The 18,582-nt window shown below is 36.9% G+C and overlaps 2 protein-coding genes across 2 annotated transcripts in view; one reads left to right on the top strand and one right to left on the bottom strand.

Moving 5' to 3' along the window:
• LOC109210595 (cytosolic endo-beta-N-acetylglucosaminidase 1-like) overlaps window positions 1-9,062 on the top strand; it is a 10,170-nt gene extending 1,108 nt beyond the window's left edge. Inside the window, exons 3-11 of the mRNA XM_019374032.1 lie at window positions 293-402; window positions 556-667; window positions 745-852; window positions 1,978-2,090; window positions 2,604-2,685; window positions 3,377-3,457; window positions 4,351-4,406; window positions 7,463-7,598; window positions 8,120-9,062. Coding sequence (XP_019229577.1) covers window positions 293-402; window positions 556-667; window positions 745-852; window positions 1,978-2,090; window positions 2,604-2,685; window positions 3,377-3,457; window positions 4,351-4,406; window positions 7,463-7,598; window positions 8,120-8,860 — 1,539 coding nt within the window. The 3' untranslated portion in view covers window positions 8,861-9,062. The remainder of the gene's footprint in view (window positions 1-292; window positions 403-555; window positions 668-744; window positions 853-1,977; window positions 2,091-2,603; window positions 2,686-3,376; window positions 3,458-4,350; window positions 4,407-7,462; window positions 7,599-8,119) is intronic.
• A 3,213-nt stretch (window positions 9,063-12,275) lies between these two features.
• Window positions 12,276-12,839, bottom strand: LOC109210594. The gene has a single exon (XM_019374031.1). It carries the CDS (start codon window positions 12,837-12,839, stop codon window positions 12,276-12,278), a length of 564 nt encoding a protein of 187 aa, XP_019229576.1.
• Between the last annotated feature and the right edge of the window lie 5,743 nt (window positions 12,840-18,582).

Raw genomic sequence — 18,582 nt, 5'->3', positions numbered from 1 at the left:
TATATATATATATATATATATATATATCCTTTATTATCCTTTCTGGAACAGTAGTCTGAGAGAATTTTTCCTGATGGGAATTGAGGAATGGGACATCTATTCTTTTACAATGTCTAGAAAGTAAAAATCCTAGAGCAATTGTCATTTGTGAAATAAGGTAAGCATAGTCATACAATCCTAACTGCTTTTTGGTAAAGTTTCATCAAGGAATGAGTTTATTATATCCAGTCTTTTGCATAACTATGTCTTATACCAGGATCGGTTTTTTCTTTTTCAAACATCTTGCTGCCAGGTCAATATGGAAGTTTCTGTGGATGTTGGGCAAATTCCTAACCTGGAAGAATTTGTCAGCCGCTTAACTCAGTCCATGCATTCCCTTGTCCCTGGATCTTTGGTCATATGGTAATATCATGAAACAAAAGCTTTGTTTAAAATTAAAAGCAGCTTATGTTCTTCCGTTCTGTTCCTGGATCTTTGGTCCTATGATAATGTAATGAAGCAAACTATTCAAAGTAAAAATTCAGCATATGATTCTTTCTTATCGTGATGCTACAGGTATGATAGCGTCACAATTGATGGGAACCTTAAATGGCAAGATCAACTAAATGGAAAAAATAAGCCTTTTTTCGATATATCTGATGGTATATTTGTGAACTACACCTGGCAGGTAATTCATCCTAATTTTTAATTATGTTTTTCCAGGTTAACAATAATTGCTAAAGCCCGTTTCTTGTGTACTTATAGGAGAATTATCCTAAGCAATCAGCTGAGGTTGCCGGTGACAGAAAGTTCGATGTCTACATGGGAATTGATGTCTTTGGAAGAAACACTTATGGTGGTGGACAATGGATGGTGGGTTTGTATACTAAGTAGGGAAATCAAAAATTTTCATACCTCACCGGCTTATCCTCTATGCTTGTTTAATAGTGCTAATTCCATAACCCATAGTATTGTTATGAACATTTATGTTGTACGTTAATGTTTTATACTGTTTGATATTGACAGAAATGCCCTTCCTCCTTGTTTGTCTCTTTGATTATTCAAACTAGAGAGGGATTAGGGCGTACCACTGTTTCTGTTAAAAGATTAAAGGATTATCTTATGTTCGACCTGAAAATGTGTTTGAACCAGGATTCTATCTTTACTACGAGAGTAACAATTATGCTTCTTTTTTTCTTTTCTTTTTTGGCGAGGTTCTTCTTCTTTTTTCTTTTCTTTTTTGGCGAGGTTCTTACTATAGACTATATCTGGGACAGGTGTAACATTGCTGTGAGGTAGGCAATTAAGAGCTGTTGAACCTCATAAATAGTAATCGACCTTCTATATTACAGCATAATTCAAAATTGACTACATCAACCTTACTCATCATCTAACACGAGTACTAAACTCCTCAAATTCTACGATTTTAATGAACTTCAAAAAAATTACCTGATAGAAGTGTCTATCATGCAAGTTTTCTTGGAATATTCTTGTTACACTTTCATCTATTCTCAAAGCATCTTTCAATCCCTACCTAAAGTTGGGAGACCTTTCCTTCATGGTTTCTTTTTTCTCGTCCATTATATCTTCTCTAAACTTTCATATTTTTCACAGAAAAGTGGATCCTATACACACACATTGCTATTTATATGCGAATTCCAATTTTTCCCAGTTCAGTGACTTAAACATTATGTGTCACTTTCAAGCTTGTGAGAAAATACTTGCACTGTCTGATTGTTGAAAACTTCTTTATCCACTTTGGAATCTTATATAATAGTACTTCCAGAAAGGAGGAACCAAATTCACGAAAGTAACCAGCTAATAAGGTTTTAGTTTCACTATCTCTGTTAATAAGTGGTTTGCTTGAGCTGTTGGCAGTAACATACATTTCACTGTTACAGGCTTACTCCAGACCACTCGTTTAACCTTTTTCTAGAATGTCTAGCCACTTCGGTTTACTCACTTGTAAAAATAATCTGATTCTGCCTTTTTATGCAGACAAATTTGGCGCTTGATGTGATTAAGAGGGATAATGTGTCAGCTGCCATATTTGCTCCTGGATGGGTGTACGAGACAAAACAGCTACCTGACTTTCAGACTGCACAGAATCGGTCCTGCACTGTGCCGTGATATCTCTTAAATGCTTCTTTGTAAAGAATAAGAATACTGCTTTCCAATAAAGATTACTCAGATTATTTTTAAAGATTCACATAATTTCTATTTCCTGATTTCCTTCAATTTCTTTTCGTGTAACCACCGCCTCCCACATAAAGGATTTTCTCATGGTTTATACTGTAGTTATTTGAAAGACATCAGATATCCTTTTCTTCATCTGGTCTTTCCTTGGCAAATGATAGTCACACTGCCAGCAATATGGAAGATGAGATCCAATAGATAACTTAAGTTACCAAGTCAAGAAGGAAAGTATCTCCTTTTCTACGTATGTTTAAGTAACCAAGCCAAAATGAAGTCTCTTCATTTCAATCTATATGACATTTTATTTTAAAATGCCGGAAAATTTTATGCACTTTTATGAACAGTTGATCTACACTGCCCATTTTGGTAATTGAAAAGTATATGCTTTATATTCACCATATCTTAATGAAAATGCTTTTAACATGCAGTTGGTGGGGACTTGTAGAAAGATCATGGGATATTTCACAAAATTATCCCCTAACTCTTCCATTCTACTCAAATTTTGATCAGGTATGCCTAAGCTTGTTTGTTTTCCAAAATCTTGTTTTGTGTTTCCTTTGTTCTTTTAATGAATATATTGCAGATTTATTGCTTGTAATTTTTTCCTATCAATACCAAGGTGGAGTGGCTCCTTTAGATCCTTGTGTGAAGGAGCAGTTATGTTTGAACTCCTTATAGAGTAGTTCACCAGAGCAGTTCAACCGGTATGCTTAGCAACTTTTGGTACTTTTATTAGAAACATGTTTACGATGAATTTGAAGAAGCAAATATGATGGTTCCAGAGTGAAAGAAGCAAGTATGGACCATTGTTGGTGGTTCCTGCAGGGTGGAGGGGGAGGAATTGAGTATTGTCATAGTATTTTAATTAATATTAACAACACATATATAAGCTGGCTCAAACAGTCCAGTGTTTAGAGGAACCAATCCATAAACTTCTGACTGAAGGCGCCACGTAATGCATAAGCAGAAAGATGTAACTTTGTTACATGGGGCATTTGATAAAATTGTCAAGTACTGAATGTTAAAGGGAAATACAAGCAATTTCAAATATGAAAAGGGTCAATGTCTTGGTCCAAAGGTGGCTTCTTCTATGACTGTTTATGAATAGCAGGGGAAAGGCTAAGACAATCGAAATGTTTTCTAATTCGAAAAGTCTATGAGGTGGCAATGCCCACTAACATCCTTGTTATCATAATCTCAGGGTCATGGTTACCATATTTCTGTTGATGGAAAGCAAATATCACAGACTCCTTGGAATAACATTTCTTCGCAAAGCTTTCAGGTGTCTTCTGGTATCTGTATGTTTGTTCTTGGTTTTCAGTTATTAAATGCAGTAATTTCTGTATTTCAGATATAGCATTTATCAGAAGTTCCAATTTTCAAAAAATTCTCTGTTTTATTTCATTGTCCTCTGAGATCTAGAAAGAGCATTAAACTCTAATATTTAAATGGTACAACCATTATAGACAATTCCATTAATTAGTTTGGTGTGGATTCTCCAGCTAATATGTATGTCCATATCTTCTCATTTACTTTCTTGTTTCTGCTACTTTGGACATCAAATCCCCATAGTAAATGGCGTCTCTGAGATGTTCACTTGGAATATTTCTGCAAGACTAGAAAGCATCCATGCAATTAGGCACAACTCATGTTGACTAGAGTGGAGATACAGACTGTCCCCTTTTTTCATTCATTCATTTCTTAAATCTTTTTTACAGAGTCTTCCACATGTCATTAGTGTCAGCAAAATTCAGTTTCACAAGGATGTCTTGAATTATGACTTGCTCTTCAGATGCATTTTTTGAAAAGGTTATGAGTTTGACTCGAGTGTAAGTGACTAGAACTTTCAACACAGCTGACGTTTCCTTCTTGTTATTCCCTACTTGAATTTGCCTTCACCTTGTGAAGTATCATCCTTGCATTTTGTTTGTGAAAATTAACCACAACACAAAGTAAAAAGTTTAAATGTCTGATAAGGGTTGTCACTTGTGCAATCAGCCTAACTCTTCATATGTTTATGAGTGCACTGATGTTACTTTAGCTCTTAGATTCTAATATTCTATACCATGTCATCCTAAGATTATTTAGATTCTAATCTTCTATACCATATCATCCTATGATTATCCATTTTGTCCATATTTCTCACCCTTGCTAATATATACACGTTTGTCTCAGCCTCTCCTGGAGTTTTCTGGAGAATCTACCACAGGGCATCTAGAAGTTGTTGTTGAGTAAGTTTCTGTGCTTGTTATATTTAGTTTTTGATCTTCCTGACTTCGACAGTTTTCTGTCAATGATAGTCCCTTGTTTCAGTCTGATGATCTATAACCGACAAATCCATTTGAACCATCTGGCACTTGAATTCTGGAGAATATTGTTCTCTGTGTAATGCTTCTTGCATAAGTTAGACGCTATTGCATGTAAATTGTAGAGTCCCTTTGCCCTCCTCCTACCATTGCAATGCTGTTCTAGATTAGAAAATTGTGAGTCATTGGTGCACCAAAAATTGATTCTCTCTGAGATCTAATACATGTTGTGACACCATTTGAGCAGCTTCATAATTTTGAAATACCAAAACATGTCCTTTGTTTCGAGAGATTCAAAATGCATAGCAATTGGGTATCACAAGCCACCAGTTCAGCAACACAGAGCAGAGCATCTGACCAGCAAGTCAGATGAAAGCTGTCTGGTTTTGCTATTGTACTACAAAAAATTTAGTAGGACGCTCTACCCACTTTTTAGTTCCCCAAATGTCCCCATTTTCTAGTTAATAGTAGGGCACTGTCTTTCAACAAAAACATTTCCCCAGTCTCCAGCCATATTCGCTGCTTCCAATAACCTTCTGTTGGAACTTGGGATATCGTCTTCTTAGCAAACCCAGAAAAATCATTTTTTCCAGAGTGTTTAATACCTGCAATTCTCCAATATCCTTTTAGCAATTTCCACACTGGAAAATCTTCTATTATTTTGTCTTTAGGGTTTATTGAAGAACATAAGCAAACATGATTTTCACATCATCATTCAGAGGGAGTCAGTATTACTTTAATATTTGCAGGTTGAAGGATATATGAGAAGTGTCTCTATCCTTTTTTGTTTTTTAAATTCTTTTTTCTTGTCCTTCGAGGTCATGATTAATCATGGGAAAGAATACCTTTAGAATTGAATGTCCATAACAATTAAATCTAGCCGCAGCGCCCTGTCCATCCAATAACTCTTTATATTCTTCCCTTTGTTCTCTCTCTCTCTCTCTCTCTCTCTCTCTCTCTCTCTCTCTCTCTGCGATTTTTTCCTAAATTGAACCAAAATTGCTGAAATTGACGACAAATAAGATATATTTGTGGTTATTTCGTCTGATTCCAGGTAATTTGGTATAGATAATCTCTTGTTTTGTATATTTTTCGGATTGCATGTGTTTTTGTAGAACCGATGTTGCTTTTCTTTAGGCTTTTGCGACTAATTGTTTAGTTAGAGTTCATCGTATGTATCTATTATAGACGATTTTGTAATTTTTTGGTCGAGTTTTTGTATCAACTTCTTCACAAATTTTTGTAACGGTTTGTTCGTATATTTTTTTAAATTTTTTTTCTCATTGAACCTAGTTTCAATTGTGAAACAGAGCAATATGAGAAGACAAACCCGTTCGATGAGTTCATCACCTTATTCAAAGTCGGTTTCAACTGAGAAATCGAGCGACATGAGAAGAGAAACTAGGTCGGTGAGTTTATCTCCTCATTCAACCCCGGTTTTAGTTGAGAAATCGATTGGTGAATGAAATATGCGAAGACAAAACGTTCCGACAGTGTTAAAGTGTTAGAATCTCGAAAGGATGTTATTGGACATTCTAAGAAAAAGAAGAGCAAAAGGTTTAGAGTGGATGATGATTAAGGTAAGAGAAAACGTGTCGTGGAGGACGAAGTGAATTTGGGTGTCAAACCAAAAAAAGTAATGTTCAGAAGGTAGAAAAAGTTAAAAATCCTGACAAAGTTTGTAAGGTACATACAATTTCAGTTATAATTTTTTCTATTGTTGAATCTTCTTTTTCAGTTATAAGTCGCTTAGTGATTGTTTTGAGAAGAAGAAATGGAAATCTGATGAAGACGCAGTTAAGATTGCAATCATTTATTTCATAAACACATTTCTAATGTCCACTCAGGCTCAGTAGACATTTATAAGTAAACATGATTTCCATCTTGTCGAGAGTGGTGAGTATGTGTCGTTTCCCTGGGGTGATTGCGTTTCGAGCTTTAATGAAGTCCGTGAGGGACAGGTTGAGGGGAAAGTCTGGGTTTTATCGGATTGGTGGATTTCCTCTTGCACTACAGGTGTGGTTCTATGAATGTTGCACTTTAGTTGATCAAAAGTTTGTTGTTCGTGTTGGAGATCATACACCACGCATATTGAATTGGAAATGACAGACATGCTGTAGTAATTGTTTGCATTTTTGTTTGTGTATTTTAACTAATGGAAAATACAAAAAATATATTTGGCTTTTGCATTTAGGATTTAATCTCACATCTTGGGATTAATTAGTAGTCAAGTTACTTTGAAATTAAAGAAAATAACAAAAATAATTCATTTTGCATTTTTAACTATTAATTTTTTGAATTTGTCTTAGTTTGCATTTAAATTAGGAATTAGTGTATTTGGAAATTAAGTAGTATAAGATTAGAGTCAATTTGGGTCTTTATTTTTAATTTTGCATTTAACAAAAATTAGAAAAATCATAAAATAAAGGAAAAAATAAAATAAAATAAAAGAAGAAGAAGAGAAAATTAAACAAAAACAATTTGCTTTCATAAATTACCCAAGTTTGGGCCAGGTATGTTTCAGCCCAAAATACCTCAAAACCGGACCAATTCACACCCCCCAGTCCGGCCCAAACGTCCCCACCCGGTCCAGTCCCCAGGTTATCAAAACGATGCCATTTTGGCATCAAGGAATCTAGACCATCCATCTCCTCAATCTAACGNTATAACACCCAAAATAGATGTACACAATTTGCTTTCAAGTAATGAATCGGCAAGGGTAAATCTAGGGGTAGATAATGGAACGAAAAGTGGGTAGATTGTTAACCTACTATATTCATGTAGTATGGTAGCAAAAATCTATCTATATATACATATACATGTATGTGTGCGTGTGCATGTGTGTGTGTGTGCGCGCGCATGTGTGTGTATTGAGGTTTTGTGTGCATGCTTTTGTTCATAAGATTGCTTCTAGCTTGTGCATACTTCTGCTTAATGTTTTGATTTGGGAACTGATCTTATGATGCGCTTGGATGGGGTAGTCTTAAGGAGCCATCTTATAATGGAGGTGGAAACCTAGCATTCAATGGAACACTTGATGATGATATTCATTTCTCAGCAAGGTTGTTTGAAGGGAAGCTTCAGTTAGCAGATTCACCTGTTCACTTTACATATTCTGTAAGCCATCTTTTTTTTTTTTTTTTTTTCTGGATAAAGGTTGTTAAAGTACCTAACTATTAACCATTTGCAAGGTCATACTGGTAACTTTCACCTGGCAGAGAAATCCTTTGAGAAGGATTTGTTACCTTTCTTGTGGATGGGGATTATACAACTGCAGCCAGTTGTTTGTTGTTGACCTGATAGTTCTACTGTGTTGTATCTCAGCACCCTCTAATAATGGAATTCTAGGTGATAAATTCTTTAGGTGATAAAATTCCTTACATTACCTTGGTCTACAACATCAAATGTGCAGGCTTTTTCTCAAAAATTGTGTAGCTATGTTTAATTTTATATTCTGTTTTTTAAGTCATCCTTCTATCCTACTTGGCGCATTTCCCGAGATTTATTAACCTTCCAAATAGCCCAAAACTTCAGAAGAAATATGATGATTTCATGTCATGATGAATAGTTGAATACATGTATTATGTTGTGCCCTTGTCGCTCCTTCTTCATTTATCAGCTGATACGTGCTAATGCAGGTAAAATCAAATGGAAGCTCTTTGTTGGGTTTGTCTCTTGAGTTCACTTCTGCTGTAAGGAAGCAAAAATCAGTATTACTTGCTTCCTGGGGAGATTCTTTGCTGACTATGACCCGTTTTGTTAGACATTTTGACAATGTTATAATGCCTCGTCGTGTTACTAAGCTAGAGACTGAACCATCATGGGTCATACAAGAGAGTAGTATCGCAATGGAAGGATACATGTTAACAAAAATCCATGCTGTATGCTATAAGTTAAGACCTGAAGTTCACAAATCAGAAAGTCAAGGTAATACCATGGCTTTTTCTCCAACAGAATATCATGCGGTGCTTGGTCATCTTGCAATAGATAGTCGTACACTGAACTCGGACTTCCCACCATCAACTTCATGGCTTGTTGATTGTAATTACATTAAATGGTCTTCTGGTTGTCATGACTCCAGGAAACTTAATGTCAACCTTGTTTGGAAATTGAAAGACGGAAAAACTCACCTATTCCCTAAGTATTATATCTATGTCAAGAAACAATCCGATCTCTCAATTGCAGAACCAAATGGATCACTTCAGCTAGTCCAGGAGTACCTGGGAGTTGCGGAAGTTGAAGCATTTTATGTATCTGATCTTGTAGTTTCCTCTGGCACTTCCAGCGTCAAATTCATTATTCAAGTTTGCAGCCTTGATGGAGCTTTCCAAAAGCTAGAAGAGTCTCCATCTCTTGATTTAGATGTTCAAGGTTCGTAATTGTTGTTACTTTATATTCTGTAAGTTTAATTGTTCCATCTGTTCCAGGTTCTATAGGAGAATACTAAAGTAATGTTGATACAAGTGTTATACACACTTACACATGCCGTAGAATAATTTGGTTTATGTATACAGCTTGTTATAGCGCTACAATAATGTACAACAGTACAAGTATTTAACGTGTAAAGGTAGTAAATAATCAGGGGCGGATCTACGTAGGAGATTAGGGGTGGTACGGCACCCGGTCGCTCGGGAAAATATGTACTATGTTTTACTCAAAACAGGTAAATATAGAAAGAGTGGCACCCCAAAGTCACGAGTGGCACCCCAAAGTCACAAGTTGATAGTGGGTGCCACGGTTAAGCTGACAAATGTCCAGACGCTCGACTCGGGATCGAGACTAAATGCATTCCATAGCTGGTGTGTTTCCTCCTTGTCGTCTTAGTTCTCTTCTGAACTTCTTACTTTTTTGATCATTTTTGTATTTTATCTACTCTTTTTTTTTTTTTTTTTTATATATTTGTTCTCTTCTAAAATATACTCTCTTTTTTGAAAAAATAGTTTTGCGTATGTATTCATTTATCTTTAGAGCGAAAAATTATTTTGAAGTATTGAATGATGGTTATCGAATCGAAGGTCTAGCTAATCCTCCCCTTGTGGGATTATACTGAATTTATTGGCAATAAATGTGAATATTACCATAGCAACCAAACTGAGTTTTACATCCTAAGAGCATCCAGTGTATTAGAACTTCTAATACATCCAGACCTCAAATAGCAAATTAATCGTTCTAAGTACAATTAAAGTAATATCTACAGTGGCCTAATTACAGACTTCTTTCTAAGCACACAGTCTTTGCATCATCAATGAGCATTGGCTTGCTCTTTTGGACTCTGCATACATGCTTATCCTGTCCACCATCTCCTTTTTAATTTGTCCAGTGCAAAACTCTATATTCAATGCAATTTGTCTGAAGATCCTCCAGTTCCTTGCTTGCCAAGTTTGATACACCATTACTCCTATGATTGCTGTTGCAACCTCTTTCTTTATGTGCTTCCAATGTCTTCTATTGATCCATTTTAATAGTTCTGGTATTGCCCTATTTGGTAGCTTGATTCCTGCCCAGCTCATTAAAACCTCCTTCATGTCTTTAAACCAACTACAATCTCCAAACAGATGTTGTTGTGTTTCAATTATTCCCTGATCACAAAGACAACAATCTGCATTGTCTGTTATTGGAATATTCAGCTGCATTAATCTACTCTTTGTTTGCAATTTTTGTTGATAAGCTAGCCACAAGACAAACCTATGCCTTGGTAGTAGTGTCCTGTTCCATATCAGTTTCATTTCCCTGCATCTTGGCAAATATCCCAGCATTGCATTGTAGCTTCTAGACACATAATACTGCCCATTTCTAGTCAGCCTATATGTATTTCCCTGGTACCATTGTGCCATATTGTGTTTTAGACTATTCAACTTCTTCTAATATCAGCTGCAGTCACTTGGAGGCCTGTGTTCCCAGATATTTCTACATGCTTTCATATATATCCCATGTACCCATCTCACCCATAAAACCTCTTTGTTTGTCACTATTTGCTATAGTAGTTTTCCAACTGATGCAATATTCCAATTTTTACAGCCTTTTATGTTCAGTCCACCATATATCTTTGGTCTGCATAGAACTTCCCATGAAACCAAAGCCATTTTCCTATGACCTTCTACAGTTCCCCATAGATATTCCCTACATTTCCTGTCTATTGCTTTTCATACTTTGAGGAAGTATGAAAACAGCTCCCCAGAAGTTATACACTGCAAATAGGACTGAATTGATTACTTGCAGTCTACCTGCATATGATAGATGCTTAGCATAACCTGTTTGAATATTTGTTGTGATCTTGTCCACTAACTGGTGACATTCCACCTTGCTCCATTTCTTTGATGTAAGTGGTAATCCCAGGTATCTCATAGGTAGAGTACCCACTGAGAACCCTGTAGCATTCACTATAGCTTGCTTACTTTCTTCATCCATTCCTGCTAGATATATGTTGGACTTTTCCATATTTGCTACCAGACCTGATGCTGCACTGAAATGATTCACCACCTCCAACATCCTATTAATAGACTGACTATTGCCTTTACAGAATAACATCAAGTCATCTGCAAATATCAATGAGTCAGTTTAGTGCTCTTACACATTGGATGATATTGAAACTCTGTCACTTCACTCATCTTATTCAGCCCTCTTGTTAAGTATTCCATAACAAGCACAAATAATAGTGGAGACATAGGATCTCCCTGCCTCAATCCTCTTCTTCCTTCAAAGTATCCATATCCTGCACCATTCACCTTGACTGTGAACTTGGTTGTTGTAACACACACCATTATTAGTTGAATGAATGACATTGGAAAGCCATAGCCTCTGAGTACTTCTTCCAGGAATTCCCATCTTACCATGTCATAAGCCTTCTTTAGATCAATCTTCATCAAACACCTAGGTGTAGTCTTCCCGTTATAATGTCTTAATAGATCATGACATATCAATACATTGTGGATAAGTGATCTTCCTTCAATGAATGCTGCTTGGTTATCTGCTACAATCTCTGGCATGATTTTCCTCAATCTAGTGCATATGATCTTAGAAATACATTTATATATAACATTGCAGCAAGCAATAGGTCTAAATTGACTTGCCTGCACAGGATTCTTTACTTTTAGTATAAGTGCTATGCTGGTTGAGTTGATCTGGGTGAGTAATTCTCCATTTTCAAAGAATTCCAACACTGCTTTTGTCACATCTCCTCCAATTATTGTCCATGCCGCTTTATAAAAGCCACTCCCGTACCCATCTGGTCCAGGGCTTTTAGTGTCATTGATGCTGAATATTGCTTTCTTCACTTCTGCTCCTGTGTAAGGCCTTAATAGTTGTAATTCTTGTGTAGTTGATAACACTCTCCCATTTTTTAAGAACCCCTGTATGGCATGATCTCTGAATCTTCCCTTTGTTCCTACTAATTCCTGGTAATAGTCCACAAAAATTTCTGCAATGTCTTCTTGTTCAGTTTTGCTTACTCCACTTTTGTCTGTTAATTGTATGATTGCTTCTTGCATCCTCCCGTACTTGATTACTGAGAAGAAGTACCTGTTGTTGTCATCTCCCAGCTTAATCCAGGTAGCCTTGCTCCTTTGTTGAAGATAAACCTCTGCCAAATATGATGATTTTTTGAATTTTTGATACCTTTGCTTTTCTTCGAGCTGTAATCCTGCATCCATAGGATTCTTGTGAAGTTCTGCTTGTGCTGTGACCAGGGCCATTCTATCTGCATCTGCTTCTTCTATGATGTTGCTAAAATGCCTCTTCTTTAACATCTTCAATTCTTTCTTCAACATTTTAAGTTTCCCGACCACTTGAAACATACTACACCCTACAATCCTCCTTCATCCATACTCCCTTAACTATGTCTATAAAGTTTGGATGTGATGCCCAAACATTACAGAATTTAAAAGTATCTTTTGTCCTCCTGTTAGAAGTTCCTATTGACAACTTCAATGGACAGTGATCACTGATGCCTTCTTCTAAGTATGAAGCCCTATAAGTTGGTATTAAATTGAGCCATGCTGTATTGATGAAGGCCCAATCTATTTTTGATAAAATCCTATTATCACTATGCCTATCATTCCAAGTATACCTGCTCCCACTAGTTGGCATCTCCATCAAGTCACATTGGTCTATGCATTGTTGGAAATCAATTATTTCTGCTAAACTTACTGGATTTCCCCTAACTCTATCATTAGTATGTAGGACAGCATTGAAATCTCCCATAACTATCCATGGGCCTCCCAAATTCTTACTCACATTCTCAATGTAGCTCCACAAACTTCTTCTTTCTTCTCTGGTGTTGAATGCATACACTACAGTCATCATAAACTCTACCTGCAGTCTTCTATGGCTGACCTTGCATGTTACTGCTTGATCAGTCATTGTAATCACAGTTACATGATAACAGTCCTGTCTCCATGCCACCCAAATTCTACCATTATAATGCTTACTCAGATTTTTTATACTACCCCATCCTCCAAATAGATTGTTAGCTACTTGATTTATTTTGTCTGCCTTTATTTTTGTTTCCACCATACATATCAACCCTATATCTTCTTTATTACAAAGGAGTTTTACCTCCTTTTGTTTGTTAGGGGCATTAATACCCCTAACATTCCAACATAGCATGTTATCCATTGTTAATGGGAGGTGATACTCTCCCTCCCACATTCCCCTCTCCTTTCCTGCTCACCTCTACTCCTTCATTATCCTGTGTCTCCAATATCTGAAAATTGTTGTAGTAACTTCTGTTACCAGCTTCCCTCCCTTGTTTTGGTTGCCTATTTGTGCTTCTTGTGACATTATTTGGTGTTGTCCATCAGCAGTGCCCTGATTCTCTTGAATTCTTTTCCCCCTGCCTCTATTGTATTCCTTCCCCTACCTTGCTATTTGGTGATTTGTCCTGTTTTCCTGTTAAACTTTCCTCTCCTTTTTCATTCTGCTCCTCTGTTGGCTTAGGCTCTACTGTATGTTTTTTATTTTTACACACCTGCTCATCATGTCCATATTTCCTACACACTTTGCATAGTGTAGGCTTGCAATCATATTGTACTTTTTGCTCCATTAATAGCCCCCTCTCATTCTTGAAAACCACTTTGTCTGGTAGTTTAGTATCCATCTGTACTTCTACTAGGAGCCTTGCAAAGCTTAGCCCCATCTTCTTCTCAGTATTACTATCTACTATCAGTGGCCTTCCAACTAAGCTGCCAATTTTGCTCAGTCCTTTAGGGCTCCAGTATTTGAAGTCCAAACCAGGTAATTTTATCCATATAGGCACAGTATATAACTCCTCTTTAGTGAACTCCATATCCACATTCCATGCTTTAACAATAAATGGCTTGTTATCAAAATGGTATATACCTCCTTGAAGCACCTCATTCTTCCCTATGCTGGTATCAAATCTCACAATCACTATTCCATTTTTTAGCATAGAAAGTTTATTAATTCCATGTTTTCCCCATATCCTTCTTACATATGCATTAAGTACAGTAAATGGTGGGTGAGCTCCTAGAACATAGCATACCACAGCATTCTTCCAATACTCAATTTTAGATTTAATATCCTCTGTCTCAATTTCACAAACAGGTGTCTCATCATGTACAACAGGTTCTACAAATTCTAGCTTAAATCCAGCATTGGTTACCTTTGTTATGTCGAAATTGTCCCATATAGATCCCCCAGAGTTTGACGCAGGTGCAATCTCCATGATCTCTGCTTCATCTGCCCACGACAATTTCCCACTCCCAGCACCAGTTTCCTGCGATTTTGGTGAGGTTTTTGAGGATCCCTCACCCAGTTCTGGACTTCTCAGCTCCGATGATCTTACACTTGGTGGAGTTTCACTTAATTCCACTTCAATTTCCTTTTGCTTCATCTTCTCCTCACTGCATGCTACTGTTGCATTGCTTTCATTGATTTTCACTTTTTCAAATTGTTTCTCTAGATTTTGACCTTGCTTTCCTTCATCATTCTTCTTCCGTTGTTGGAATTCCATAGTTTCCCTCGCCATTATCGCCTTCTGCGATGGATTTCGATCTCTCTTACCCATGGCGCACGTTAGGCTAACGTACGCTGAGAGAGAAAACCGTCAGAGAAGTCTTGATTCAATTTTTACTTGGTTTTTTATACTGAATATATTACTGTTGCTGTTATTTTATTACTGTTGTTGTTATTAACGTACGCTGAATTTATTACAGTTGTTGTTATTTTATTCATCCAACATTATATTTTCCTTACTACACAATTTTTTTTTTCAAGTGATCATTTTTGTATTTTATCTACTCTTTTTTTTTTGTTTATATTTGTTCTCTTCTAAAATATACTCTCTTTTTTTGAAAAAATAGTTTTGCGTATGTATTCATTTATTTTTTAGAGCAAAAAATTATTTTGAAGTATTGAATGATGGTTATTGAATCGAAGGTCTATTGAAAAGAACCTCACAAGGTAAGAGTAAGGTTGCGTACACGCTAATTCTCCCCTTGTGGGATTATACCGAATTTATTACTGTTGTTGTTATTTTATTCATCCAATATTATATTTTCCTTACTATAAACATAATATTAATCTAGCTCTAAGTAGATTAAGTAAGTGTATTTGCTAACTTAAATTTTATATATTTTATGTTTTTATTCATATTCAATAGAATTTGAATTGAGAGAATTAGATCGAGCTGGACAAAACTTATTCTGTTTGGTGATCACGTATTTATATGCACCAAAAATCTGAAAAATTAAATTGAATTATTTCAAAATGGATCGAACAGAACCGAACTAAATCAATATGGGTTTAACTAACAAAATGTATACCCTAATTCAATCTCACTACAAGAAAGAAGGTATTTGCCAACAACGTTTTTTGTTGCCATAAATCAAATGTTGTTGCTAAAAGTAGTTTTGGCAACAACAAGAAAGTTGTTGCACGCCGTTGCAATAAACGCCGATGGGAAAAGTATTCGCAACAACCAATAGTATTGTTGCAATAGCTAACTTAACGCAACAAAAAATATTGTTGCCTTAAGTTATATTTTGTTGGTAAAAAGTCATGCTACTGTGGCTTATGAGAACATTTAACAACAAAAATTATTGTTGCAAAAATGAGCTTATTTACCAACAATATATGTTGTGGTGAAATAATTGGTGGGAGAGCTAGTTATTGATCTATTATAAGGCTTTTAGCAACAATTGCTATTGTGTTTTATGAATTACCTTTTGCCAATAATAATTTCACAAATATATATACATAATAATAAATTATATATATATAAACATCAATACACAAAATTGATACACAAGTATTTACTCACTTTTCAAAAACTAAATCTCCTAAAATATATGCTTGTACTTACAAGAAGTAACAAAAGAATCATATACCAAAGTCATTAAATTCTAATATAGTTAACTCCAAAAATATGTCTTCTTCCAACAACTTGTTGTAATGTATGAGCCATATGTCCAGCAATGATTATTTAAGCATGTCCATCCTACAAAAGAAGATAAATATAATTACATTTTGATAAAAAGAAGTTGTAAAGTACAAAACTACAATTAACAAAGAAAAAGAGGGAATCACATATACCTATTGTCCACTTACTAAACATTGCAACTACTTCATCATTGAAAATTTTACACAATACAGAATTGCTGAATAGAAACACTCAACTAAAAGAACACTGAATATAAGTTGCAAAATTATGAGATAAAGTCACTTAGAATGACTTGTAGGACTTGCCTCATCCTCTTCTTTCAAAATATAGCAAAAATGTGAAGGCCATAAAACAGAGTAGAGGAAACAAAAGATAAAGTTCACTCTATGACATTGGCTCCATCAATTTCTGTGACGACCCGACCCGTCGTCACGAGAGTTACCGCCCCGTTTCCCCCATATTGTGTTGCCTTATGTTTCAATATCAGCGTTTGAGTTGATCGGGTAGAGTTGGATTGGTTTTAGTTGGAAATGAGGCACTTAGCCTCTTAGAAGGAAGCTTGTTTTGGAAAAGTCAACCGGAAGTTGACTATGTGGTTAGAGGGATCGGATGTGAATTCCGGTGGTTCGGTTAGCTTCGGGGGATGATTAGTGACTTAGAAGTGCGATCGGAATTGAATTTGGAGGTCCGGTGTAGAATTAGGCTTGAATTGGCGAAGTTTGAATTTTGGCTAATTCCGGTTGATAGGTGAGATTTTGATCCGAGGGTCGGAATGGAAGTTGTAGTAGTTTCGTTAGGTGATTTTGGATATGTCTGCAAATTCTCAGGTCATTTGGACGTTGTTTGGTCGGGTTTTGATTGAATGCGCATTTCGGAAGTTTTGATGAAAACTAGGCTTGAATCCGATGTATTTTAATGATTTTAGCATTTGTTTGACATGTTTTGAGGATTGGAACAAGTTTGAATAAGGTTATAGGATGTGTTGGTGCTTTTGGTTGAGGTACCGGGGGCCTCGGGGTGATTTCGGATGGTTAAACGGGAGTTGGAAACATTTGTTGCAGGTCAGATTCTTCTGTCTTCTGGTATTTCTGCATCTGCGGAAAGGAGCCGCAGAAGCGGTTCCGCAGATGCGGCGGAGAGGTCGCAGAAGCGGGCAGGTGTAGCCCAGGGATTTTTCCGCATAAGCGGACGTGTAGGCGCTTCAGCGAGTCCGCATAAGCGGTTAATATACCGTAGAAGCGGTTGGAGGTAAACCGCATAAGCGGGTGTTTGGATCGCATAAGCGGTCCCAGGTGTTTTAAGTGAGACCGCATAAGCGGTCAATTTGTCGCATAAGCGGTACCGCAGGTGCGGTTAAAGGGCCGCAGAAGCGAAAATCTGGACTGTGTTTAATGAGCAGTGTTCACGAATTTTAGAAGTTAAGAAAATATTTTAGACTTCGGGAAGAGGCGATTTTGGGCGATTTGGAGAGGATTCGAAGGGGATTCCATCAGGTATGAATTTATAGACTCAAATAATGTTGTTATGGTGTAAAAACAAGGATTTAAACACTAAAATTCAAGGAATTAAAGGGGTAAAAATGGAGGTTAGGGCTTGAAACCTAAGAAGGTTTGAATTGTTGATTTGAGGGGGCAAATGGACTCCGATTCTTGTGTATTTTATATGTACGGACTCGTGGCGAGACGAGGATCCCGGTGATGTGAATTTCGTAATTTTTCGAGAAGTGGGCCCGAGGCTCGGGTTTTGCCAACTTCGTGATTTTGGTTGTTTTTCGAGTCTTTTCGATTGGGTTACGATTTGTTGGCCTATTGTGACGTATCCTTTGTGGTTTTGGTCAGATCCTACGCGCGAGGAGGTCGACTCGAGAGGGAAAGGCTTGGCGAGCTAGGTTATCGACCGGCTAGAGGTAAGTAATGACTTTAAATGATGTTCTGAGGGTTTGAAACCCCGGATTTGCACAACTTGGTGCTATGTTGAGTTGAGACACGCGTTCCATGACGAGCGCGGGGTCATTTACTATTGGGGACTGTGACTTGGTCCAGTCCGGATGATATCTTACCGCGTATTAGCAATGACTTGTTGTTTTCACCATGATTTGGGCTTATTGCTATATTTGGGCCTTATTGCCGGCTGTTTGAACTCTTTATGAACTATCATCACTGTTTTTCCTCACTGTTAGAAATATTATTTGAACTCAGTCCATGTGATTTACACTGTTTCTTGAACTCAGCCATATTTACTCAAACTTGGAGTTTTAAACTGATATTTGAACTATTGTTTGAGCTGAGTATTATTGCTTTACTGTTGCCCGAGGGGCTGTTGACTATTTCTGGACTGATTAAGGCCGAGGGCCTTGTGTGAGGGCATGATGAGTGAGGTGAGGAGGCTTTCAGGCCTCGTATTGATACTGTTCAGGATTTCAGGCCTTGTTGATAGCGCTTGGGCTGTAGGAGCCCCTCCGGAGTCTACACACCCACAGTGAGCGCGGGTACCCATCTAGAGTGATTTGAACAGTGGTAACAATGACACTGTTAAATGTGATTGGTCAGGTAACAATGACTGACCAGTCAGGTAACTATGATTGACCAGTGGTAACAATGACACTGGAGTACGCGTTGGTCAGGTAACAATGGCTGACCGGTCAGGTAACAATGGCTGACTTACTGATTGAGTATAATTGATGTTTAACTGTTTTCAAAAAGG

This window comes from Nicotiana attenuata, unplaced genomic scaffold (genome assembly GCF_001879085.1).
Source record: "Nicotiana attenuata strain UT unplaced genomic scaffold, NIATTr2, whole genome shotgun sequence".
In the NCBI taxonomy this organism is placed as follows: domain Eukaryota; kingdom Viridiplantae; phylum Streptophyta; class Magnoliopsida; order Solanales; family Solanaceae; genus Nicotiana; species Nicotiana attenuata.
This window is presented reverse-complemented; position numbering and strand designations above follow the sequence as displayed.